The 12194-nt window shown below is 32.0% G+C and overlaps 1 protein-coding gene across 12 annotated transcripts in view; it reads left to right on the top strand.

Annotated features, from left to right (window-relative positions):
• Positions 1-12194, top strand: part of LOC126978278 (basement membrane-specific heparan sulfate proteoglycan core protein) — a 225620-nt gene that overhangs the window by 56501 nt on the left and 156925 nt on the right. For all 12 annotated transcript variants that reach the window (XM_050827015.1, XM_050827018.1, XM_050827017.1 and 9 more), the window contains exons 2-6: positions 4473-4593; positions 6437-6488; positions 8075-8166; positions 9345-9513; positions 10569-10744. In XM_050827015.1, coding sequence (XP_050682972.1) covers positions 4473-4593; positions 6437-6488; positions 8075-8166; positions 9345-9513; positions 10569-10744 — 610 coding nt within the window. The remainder of the gene's footprint in view (positions 1-4472; positions 4594-6436; positions 6489-8074; positions 8167-9344; positions 9514-10568; positions 10745-12194) is intronic.

Genomic DNA, 12194 nt, shown 5'->3' with positions numbered 1-12194 from the left:
TTCTATTGGGGATACGCGAAAGATATGCTATACAAAAAACGATACGAGAATGTGGGCGAGTTATAAACAGAATTGTGCCATATCATATCGAGTATTCACCATAAAATGATAAGAAAATCAACAGGCAGCGGACTCATTAAAAGACAAGAGGGATCACATTTTGAGCACTTAATTAATTAATTTACAAAAAAATACCCACTTAATTTACTACTTTCTTTTAAAATACTATGTTACTTGAGAAGAGTTAATAGTTTTTGGCCATTATTTCGATTGGCATCATAAGAGTAGGGGTGTTTTTTTTTTTACATTTAAGTCGGTTCGATTGCCAGACGAGGCAAGTAATTTTTAGTAAATCTTTGAATGAAGAATTACTAACTTTTAAAAATAACATAAAGTCTTCTTTCGGTAAAATAGCCTTTCTTCGATATTTAAGTTACTTTCCTTTCATGTCCCATAACTTTGGGACACCCTGTATATCTATAATAGTATATATCACTTCTACAAATATTTTTTGTCTATCATCTAATCAGTTAGGTACTTTTCACAGCCTCCGTTAATCCTCCATATAATTAAGTTTGGCACAACATCTAGTTCTGGTTAATACTACTTAAACATCGTGGAATGCAAACGATGTCTTTATTCGATACACGATTCGCAAATAGGCTATTCATTGCTTATTTGTACATTGTGAAAAAGGGCCTTAGAACAAAATAATGAATGAATCATAGATAACTTAGACTGGATTGTCTTAATGAAAATGAACAATATCTAAAATTTCAATTAAAAAACTATTTTGCTAATTATTTCAGTAAACCTAACAATTTTTTTTTTAATTTTACACGTGGGACAGTCGTTCTATATATATAAAGAATATTATAATTTTAAAAAAGCGAAGTTGTTTAACTATAATTTAGTATTTCAAAACTGTTTAACTGACGGTTTATAAAGCGTTCGTGTGAATGAGGGCTTAGCGCTGGGTGGTAGTGTGAATAATGCCTTAGAATTTAACACGAAGAATGATTATTACACAAGTCGCGTACAACTCATTCGTTTCTAAGTCATGTTGGACCCGATAAAATTGCTTGAGAATTTTGATGTATATCAACATATAAGTAATTGCAAGCTTTATTTGTTAACAAATGATTTATTTTTACCCTCACTTCCCAATTTCGTTTTACGCCATTCCGAGAACCTTGAAAATGATTATGTTTTCTTCCATAGATTCATTTCTCATAGGCATAACAAATTTCTATGTGTCCCTTGTGTTAATATTATTATATTCACAAATTCTCGAAAATTTGCTAAATACCGTAGAGGCAATAAACCAACTATTCATATTTCAAATTTTTAAATTTTCCCGCGATGGCTGTATGGGTGTACCTTTGCTATACCTCGAAGGAAAAATTAAACCACTCACAAGAGAAAAGTGTGAAGGTATACTCACAATATATTACCTGCCCATTTAAGCGGCAACTCGAAAACTTGTGTTATTTGTTTGTTTATTAATAAATCAAAGTACCAAGTCGTAGAAAAAATATTATATGCGCTCGCGTTTTTTAACCCCTTTTATATAACTGTTGCATAAAATACTATTTTACTACACTTGTGCGGAAAGTATCTTCATATTGAAATTGCAACAATTTTAATTGAAGTTTTTATCTATACATGGTGTCTCAAAGTTAAGGGACATGAAGGGAAAGTACCTTAAATATCGTAGATAGGGTATTTTACTGAAAGAAGACTTCATGTTATTCTTAAAAGTTACTAATTCTGCATTCAAAGATTTTCTATAAATTACTTGTTCGTCGTAAGGTACTTTCCCATCGGATATATTCAAACCCTCGACTTCGTCCCGTGCATATAAATTGTATCCTCGTTAGGTATCGCTTATTCTCTTCCCTTGGATAACGTATTATTGTAATGTAAATTTCCAACATACGTATTGTCAGCCAGCTTGTAAGAGGAGAAGGTTTACATTTGTATCATTCTGTTCTGTTTGTCATTGTCCTCAGAAGTTAGTTATTTACAAAATAATTTTAAAGACCTTTTCATATTTAAATAGTGGAACTATAGTCCTTGATCTTATGCATACAATAAATTCTAAACAAAAAAATACGCGAAATTTAAAAAGCATCTCAAACATTACAGAAATACATATAGCAATGTTAGTGGTTTCAATAAAAAATCTAGCAATGTAATAAGTACTTTTTAAACGTGTGTAGTATTATTTTTACATTAGGTTTTTGTATAGATGTTACATTTTTGTTATTATTTTATTTAACCGGACGTTGCGTGACATTTGCAGAGCATATTTTCTGCCAATATATGCAAAAAGTATGATTGGGGCAGTGATTTGGTGATATTGCGGTGAGGAGACGAAGGAATCGGATTTCCGTAAAAAACTTATCCTAGCCGTGATTGTGGTAATAGAATTTGTCATGATCGCTTTACTAACGTAATATATACGCATAAATTGCACTATGATAAAATACGGTCTATGGCATAATTTATCAATACTAATATTATAAATAGATAAAGTTTGTGAGATTGTAGTGCTAATCAATGGATCTAATAAAACAATTTTGAAAAATCTGTTATCAATAGAAACCCACATTATTTGTGAAAATAGAAGGTACTTTTGATGGTAATCGAATTTGCAAAGTAAGTCAGAAAAAAAACGGCAAAACAAAAAGGTTTCTTATGGACTGCATTAACAATGAGAGATATATTATGATTGTTTTGTATAATGCATTTATACAACTATTAACAAATATTATTTATTCAACTAATATGGTTACACTTATAAATGCGAGTGAAGTTGCGAGTAAAAGCTAGTTGAATGATAAATATTTTACAAGTTTCTTATACCAGTTTACCTGAAATCTGGTGAAACAACACTCAAAACTAAATACAATCGCTTCTAAACGATAGTTAGTAAATAATAGAGTTTAACTAGAGTTCGAGACATGGCGACATCTTAACACGTTCTGCAAGTGGATAAATTTTATCTAATTCGGGTAAATTGACTGAATTCTATAGCTGGTGAGTTGCCAAATCGTTATTTTGGGCGGGGCAACTTTGCGCCGACCAATCCCAGAGTTTGCAAGCACCTTACCTACAGCTTGGAGACATCCCAGAAACCGTTAATTGTTTAACATACGGTGACAAGTAAACTTATTCTGTTATTCTAAAATGAATTCATTTAAACGCAAAGACAGATCAATCGAAGAAATAATTTCTGATTTTTTATGGATTAATTAACAGTAATGTATCTTCGTAGCATTGCAAATAGAGTCTATGAAATACCACAACAGCCTACATTGTGAAATTTTTCATTAAATTTTGTTATACATATACCAGTGGACGGTCCTTTTCACCGGATGCCGGTTAGACTATGGGTAACACAACGGCGCCTATTTATTATATGCCGTTAAGCAGTAATGTTTAAGCATAACTGTGTTTCGGTCTGAAGGTCGCCGTAGCTAGTGAAATTACTGGGCAAATGAGACTTGACATCTTATGTCTCAAGGTGACGAGCGCAGTTGTAGTCCCGCTCGGAATTTTTAGGTTTTCAATAATCTTGTAATGGGCAGAGCGTATCAATTACCATTAGCTGAACGTCCTGCTCATCTCATCCCTCATTTTTATAAAAAAAAACATTAAGTTAAAAAGTCAATTTGTAATTTGATAAGTTGGACCGTTTTCTATTTCGTAAAACGTTCGTGTAAACAAACAACCGCGCGTTATACGAGAAATTTCTACCTTCGCACAGTCACTGTATATATAAGCATAAGTTATCATAAATCAATATATATTTAAAAATTCACGACACAATGCAAAACATTATATTCAACATACACACGTTTGCAATTGCCGGAATTCGAACCTGTGAAGGATGAAACCTGTGAGTCGACTGATGTTAACTAATAACCGTCTTTGGTTGTTGGTTTGCAACGCAAGCGCAAAACAAGAACATTATCAGCAAATTTTAAAGAAGTTCGTTCAAAGACTAGTCTAAATCATTTTAGCATAAATAGGATTATAAAATTACCATTGATTCGTAAAGCTCCTATTGTTCAAAAGATTTCGGTGAAACTTAAAAGTTACTCTTGGTGTACTTTTTGGTACTGTCTTGGCGTGCGTCCGTGCAGAATAGGATGTTGCTATGCTAACTTAATGGCTGATAGGCTTGCCCTGTATGTTTCAGTATGACAACTCTCTCTGTTATCCCTACTTAAACATTTTAATGAGATAAAACCTTTAGTTGCGAATACAACGGGCAACTACTAGTTATATATATAGTAACACGTTTGCATTCTGTATAAATTTTTTAAGCGATTCTATTATATTCTCAATGGCGCGCATGGCTACTGTCACTTAGTACAATAATACTAGACACACAATTTAAATACGAAGTTACTTCAATGAAAGAGATAACTCTAGATTTCTAATAATATTAATTTAACTTACAGGTCACTGCGGAAGATTTATATTTGGAAAATAACGATGAAGCACCAAATGAGTTTCTGGAGGTGGATTCAGAGGATATAGGGATCGGAGGACGCTTACGACGACTGGCTCGTGATATTTTCGGTAAGTAGATATTGGAATTGCAATTGAACAGTTGAAATCAAAAGAACACAGAATAGGTATAATAAAATGGGGACCGCTTTTTAGGGGTGGGTTCCAGAAGGTGTCTCGATACGTTCGATTCGGAATGTAGTGATTATTGTCTCATTTTGACATAGTTATTAAGACGGTGACAAAACATACTTGATCATGAATTACGTATTGAGACAACTTCCTGAATAATAAGCGTAGATTAAAATTAAAAAAACCTTTATTTGAAAACCAAACGTAGAAAATAATTTTCAATAAGCCTAATAAAGAATAGTGTGATAAAAAATATTACAAAAAAAATCTTTTATATTTTCAATATGATAACATAGTCCTCTATGCTTTTTTTTCTTTTTAGTTTTAACAGCCACTCCAATCTTCAAATAGTAAGGTCCCATAAGACTACCTTGAGGAATTCCAAATTTAATAACTAAACAGGGTGACTTTTGTTTATTCATCTACAGTTTCTAATTTTATTTACTTTTACTATCTGTTGACTATCCACTTAATAACTTTCGATCCGTTTTAAAGCAGGGTCTCTTAAACCATATTTTTCACAGTTATATATTAAAATATGATGATCAACAAAATCGAAAGCCTTTGTCAAATCAAAAAAGTTGATATATACAGGTGTTTGTTTGTTAATATATGTAGTTATTTCTTCTATTAAGTAATAAGAAGCCAATGTAGTTGATTTGTTTATTGCAAATGCTTGCGGCGGCGTCGTATGCTGGGTCATCACCTTGCTCCGTCAATTATGTGCGAAGGGAACAATGGCTATCCATACGTCAACTTGTGAACGAGTGCTGCTTGTGGTGCCAGGTCGACCTGTTATAACCAATAAATCATTGGATTGTTTGGATGCGATTACTAATTATGAGAGTAATCACGACCATCATGTTCACGAAGCATCCTTAGACAAACAATGAATTCAAGCTCAGAGTGGATCATAGATTGGAAAATGATAGAAATTTTTATTTGTGTCCACTTTTCCGAATTTGCTCTTCGCTGGTCCGCTGTTCCTCTAGCGTTGTCTTCAGCAGATAATACCGCAACGAACACTCATTCTCTTCTATCTTCAAACTAGAGGTTGATGCATCCAATATAGAATAATTTATATTTATACAATTTATTCGTTATTACTTCTTATTAAATATTCGCTGTTTAAAACACTTTTAACATGTATCGGAAGCAAGTCAAGTCAAGTCAAAATATCTTTATTCACTGTAAAACTTTATAAGTTTTGTGATGCAAGTCAGGATGAAGTACAAAAGTTACAATAGCATTCAAATGCGTATAACAATATTCATTAACACAATTTAGAACATTAATTCCAACTATCTTTATCATTCAAATTATCTTCCACATTATAATAGGCCTTAGATGTTAATTTATTTTATACGATACATTTAAATTTTTAATAATGCAGCACCTTACAAATAATTTGTTTTGTATATTACAATATAAAATACTCTATGGATTGAAATGCGTGGCCGTTAATATTCTTGTATGTTCTTCTCAGAAGCTCTACTTTTTCCGAACATATGGTAGAGTTTAAATGAATTATTTATAGTGACTAGTCAAACGCGCTAAGTTAAAGCCTAATTGATTAAAGTTTATTTGACTTTGGGTTTGATATCTCAATCAAATTTGATATATCTTCAAATTCAAATCCTTTATGACAATATAGAAAAGAAGCAGCATAGGAAGTAAAATTTTATAGTTTTTCCGAAACATACCATCATAAAAAGTTGAAATTGAAAAAGTCAACTTTTATTATAATTTCCAAAGTGTTCACTTTTTTTGTAACTTTTTTCAGACTCTTCAAATATCCGATCGAACGACTTGGAAGATGATGACGTCGATTTCGGGTATGTTTCTAAATTAATTATAATAATCTTTTTTATAATAAATTGAATACGACTGCACTAGTTGAAAAATATTTCCGGAAGATTTCAACGAAAATCAACAGATACAAAAAAATCAATATTAATATTGGTATTGCTACTAAGACTATGAAGGTATTTATACCTTAAATATAAAATAAATTTAAGGCTCTGTTGAATATAACCTATTGTTAGTGAATAGTTCACATTTTCCATATACCTTATAAGAATAAAATAAATAAAAAATGAGTCTGTTTATTCCGTCTGTCATCTCTAAACTGGCGAGGCTGATCATTAGTTTCACTAGTAGATAGCCAATATTGTAAATATTAAAATATACCATTTTTTATTAAAGACGACATCTCTAAAGTTTAATAAAACTCATTTGATTCGCAACAGATCTGTTTCAATGTTAAGATTGCGACGTTTTCGTAAACTTCCGCTTTCTAGTTTTCAACGAAATATATTTTTTTTTCAATTCAGTCTTGTACATTATGTTTGTTTATTCGTATTTAATGTATTTCTATTCCAATCATCCGTTTGCGATGCAACTTATGGCTTACCTTTGCGTGAAGTCTGTAAGTGTTAAAGTTAAACTATTTATTATACTAAAGAAATAAGCCATAGTGAAAAATGGCTGGCTATAGCTACTAGGTATATCAAATGAAATGTATACCTGCTTAGTAAAATGCTTCTATTTAGACTGTTACAAACAGACACTTAAATTTTATATAATTACTAGCTGACCCAGCAAACGTTGTATGGCCATATAAAGTAATAAAAAAAATTCAATAATTTAAATTTTTGCGGTATAAAAAATAGAGACTCAGACTGTATAGATAAATATCGTACATTGCCATCTTGCAACTCTATTGCAAATCTGTGGATGGAATAGAATAATATTAAAATCGCTCTGTGGTTGCAAGAGAATGTGGGCGGCGGTGATCATTTAACAACAGTTGACCCGTACGCTCGTTTATCATCGTCTTCAGCTTCGTCTTCCATAAAAAATATTTGATCAGCCGCAGCTTAAGTTATTCTGTGAGATAAAATGCGAAAAGGTGTTTTCGCTCAAAGTAATCGGAAGTACACTCCACATTAATTTAAAAAGCTTCGCAATAATTTGCTTATAAATTTTAAAGACTTTCTTGCATTGCCTCTGGGTGGACTCACAATTTCTATAAAAAAACATATCGTGCGTCTGTAGGTTACAAATTATATCACGTTTTTGGACACATTAATTAATGACCTGCCCTTTATATAGGTATAGGCATATCTTGCGATTATCGCAGAGCCGTATATCAACGGCATACGTCAATCAAGAAGTACTTGTCTGAAATATAAACAATTCAAGGAGCTAGAGTTGCCTTTGTGCTCCAATCCGAGCATCGCTTTCATGCTACGAGTTTTTATCATCTTATCTACATAACGTTAACATTATTTAATTAAATATCAAAACTATTAATATTGTTTCTTAAAATGGACTTGGTATTTTATCTTAGGTATGCTTGTGGTTCTGTCAATACTTGAAAAGAATAAATAATAAAAAATGGTTTGTTTACTTATTTCAGTACTGATGATGAAGACGCATCAATCTCCCAAACGAACGATGACTTTGATGCTGGGTCAGGACAACCAGATAGAAATGAAATTAGGGAAGAGAGTAAGTATAAATAATAACAAATTTCAATATGTGGTACTTTGTATACATATTTCTTATGCACCAATTACAGATCATTCGATTTCATTTCTTTCATATCTCAACTGTTTATGGACTGATAAGAATTTTACTCTTGCGTATACTTGCAGATTCCTGCTTTATTAGTAGTTATACTACGTTTATATATATATACAAAATAATGGGAATACCTAAATGTAATGTAATAAATCTTTGAATAAAAATAAATTAATCTAAATCAATGACCATAATCAAAGCTGACGAAGACACCAAGCTTAGTGACACCTTCCATTTATACATTATTAGGGAAATATTATGATATTTAATATCAAAAAAAGTGACGGCTCTCTGCTACGCGGCCGTATCGTATCCCAAACCGGTCTGTCCGCGCGACCGTCCTAATTCGGCCGCTTAACACAGCGACTGTGTCGATAACACAAAGTGTAGAAGTGTAGTACATGGTTTAATGTTATCTCGAAATTTAACAGTGAATCGGAAAAGTTATTTGTGTTTTAAAATTTAACAATTAAGCAGAATAAAATTAAAATTCAAAATTACCCTCAAATGCTATAAAATATTACTTGTAAACAAAACCACTTCAATTTAATTACGAAACTGACAAGTGACAGCTGGAACATACGAGTCTGACATATATCATCTACAAACTTATGAGTGTGTGTCATTTTTTTTTTTCTCCACTCCACCAATAGTGTAATAGGAGTAATTAATAAAATTGTGTGTGTACTTATGTATGCACGCAAGAAGTTATACTTCTTAGGAACTTTTTCACTTTTGCTTCTAATAATGATATTTCTAAAAATGCAATAAATAAATAATGTATACTGTGTGGGCTTGAATCCTATGCCTATCCTAATAATGGACGAAGAAACCAAAAAAATAATAATAACTCAGTTAGTAGTCAATAGTTCACTAATAGTATAACAATAGAACCAACTTCAACCTGTTACTTTTGTGTTACTGTGATGCGCGCGCATCTTAAAATTTCACTCTCATCATTTTTTCATAACGCGCTTAAAAAAGTACAACATCAATAAAATAAATACAAAATAAAAATAAAATCCGCCATTTATAATGTCGTTTAAAAATAATGCATTGTTGATGTTTTTAAAATGTAGCTCAAGTAAGGATGATTTTGATTTCAGCCACGGAAACGCTTCGTGTGTCTTTTGTTGTGAATGAGCCATACAAGAAGGAGTATTCTGACAGAGACTCGGAGGCGTTCCAGACCTTCTCCAGAAATCTGTCTAATGCTGTCAACAATGTATTCAGAGACGTTCCTGGAACATACAAAGCAAGCCTCGTCAGAATCCAGTAAGTTATTGTTATCTATTTATTTTACCTATATTACAAATATTAGTGCAAGATAGGCTAGTTTTGTGTCACGGCTCCTGAGTTATTTGAAATTTTTGGGACATATCTATTAATGAAAGTTTTGTTTAAAACTTTTGGACCGGTCGTCATTGCGATCTTTTGGAGAGGTCTTCGTCAACAGTGGACGTCTTCCGGCTGAAATGGAATCCAAAGTTATTAGTATTCTTTCAATCTAGTGATTCCACAAATCGGTTCAGGGCTGACTAGGGATAATATGTCTCCGTCTGGAAAAAAAAAGTTTAAGTTGGAGTAAGTGAAAAATAAATATTAATACCCTGGTACCTATCTAATTTTAATAGTTGGTCAGGGCATTAAGGTTGTTTTTACAGTTCTAATCCAGTGTAGAATTGCTTTGTAGGTTTTTAGCGTTTCTCTCAATTTTGATGGGAAAAATAGTTGCAAATACTAGTTTTGGGGCTTAGCCTCTCCCCATGGATTTATTCTCAGTTACTCATCAGTTATTATACCAAGTGTGGCTTCTATTTATGAACAACGTTCGGTCTCTTGTCCATTTGTTTCCTATAAGACTGTAAGTCAGTTGGCATGTTTATGATTTTGGCGGTTGGCTTGGTATGTATGGTAAAAAATTGGCGTGTTTCTGAATATGAATATCTAAAGCGCTTGACTATGAAGAATCGCGAGCAATTGACAAGAACTTCACTAGAAACATTTCCTAAAGGACAATGACCTTATTACGTATGGATTTCCTTCTTAAGTTGTTGCATAATAAATATTATTTATTGTAGACGACGCTTTATATATAATCAAATATAAGTGATTTTGTCCCAAAAACAACCGGAGTTTTTAAGTAATAAGATAAAAACGAAGATAACCCACAAATTATATTTTACTTACTCACTACTGTGACTATGCTTCTCTACAGCGTCATCATTATGCTCTATATTTTAATGTATTAAATCTATTAAATTTACAAAATAATCTATTTTAAAGAAATTATCACAATAAATATTTAATATACATTCATATTTTTTCAGAACGAGACCCACCGACGAGTTTTCTTGCAATGTTACATTAGAAATAGTATCAAACGGACAAGAAGACGTGAACAAAGTAGCTGACATACTCCGCGATCACATTAAGAAGAATAAAAGATTGGGCTATGTTCTCATCAATGATGTAACTGAATTTAGTGCGACCATTGTAGACTCAGGTTTGTAGCAATTAATGTTTCTTTCAAACTATGTAAGGTGTTTTACTTAATACGCCAAAAAATTAATAGATATGTAATTTTTCTATCAATTCACATGAATAATACTTACCCGAAAGACCAGCAATGCTCCTGTGATTCCTTTTGCTTTTTTTATTACAATAAAAATAAATTTAAAATGTTTTAAATTCTACACCTCATCCCATATGATGTTAAAACAAAACGGTTAAATTTTTTACTTAAGTTACTTTACTTATGCATACGGTGGAGTGAAAATTGGCACACTTCAAGTTTATTCCGGAAATGAACAAGAATATTAAAATATATTATTTATTTGTTATATTCATGAAATCAATTTTCCAATTTTTCATTGCTTGCGTTCTTACCAAAAACTAAAGGTCAAAGGGGTGAGATTGTTGTCAAATAAGTTGCTATACTTATGTATACCTATTTAATAAAATCAATGAAAAACGTTCAAATCTTGGAAAAATAACAACTACAGTCCAAATATAGTCGAATAAGAAATACTATGAATCTTTATTGTTAATTCCTCATGTTGTGTAAGTCTACATGCTATGAGATGCGCCATACCATAGAGGGCTAACCATACCATTTATCGATAAATCTCGGTCGAAACACGAAAGGCGAAAATCGTGTAGAATATGTTTCACCTGAATTTCAAGATATTAATATAATAATATTAATATTAACACACTCTTACACAAATTATCTTGTCCCAAACTAGGCATAGCCTGTACTATGGGTACAAGACAACGATATATTTAATACAATATACTTACTTAAACATACATAAATACATATAAACATCCATGACTCGGAAACAAACATCCATATTCATCATATAAATGATTGCACCTACCGGGATTCGAACCCGGGACCTATAGCTTAGTAGTCAGGGTCACTAACCATTCGGCTATATCGGTCGTCGGCTATACTTATAATATTTAAAATAATAACGGATTTTCGTAAAATATCGACTGATTCAATAAATTTTCTGTGCAATATTATGCCCACCCCATCTGGATTAAGACCGTTATGCTGTCTGGTAAAAACTCCCTGACTTGCTGCATCATTTTAAATAATCTACCAGTTCCCGGAATTTATGACCGATTTCAATATACAAGCGATTTTAATCCAGTCCGTTCTTTGTTATTTAAATGACGAACTTCATTGATTATAAAGGTGTACGTAACACCTGCATGAAATCTAGGATGAAGTATGAACTAGATTTGTCATGAACGTACATCCGAAAGGGACAAACAATATTATAACCTGGACAAGCTTGCCCTTTGTTCCGAGAGCAGATAATTTGAACTTACTTTATACTAGCTACTACGTATAACCAAGTTGGTGGAATAATATATTTATTGATTATGGTGATAATTAAAATTTTTATATAATTTTTCTATTATTGTAGAATTCTTTATCATGC

The sequence above is a fragment of the Leptidea sinapis genome, chromosome Z (genome assembly GCF_905404315.1).
Source record: "Leptidea sinapis chromosome Z, ilLepSina1.1, whole genome shotgun sequence".
Taxonomy (NCBI): Eukaryota; Metazoa; Arthropoda; class Insecta; order Lepidoptera; family Pieridae; genus Leptidea; species Leptidea sinapis.
The sequence above is the reverse complement of the archived record's forward strand: the minus strand, read 5'-3'. Positions and strand labels throughout refer to the sequence as shown.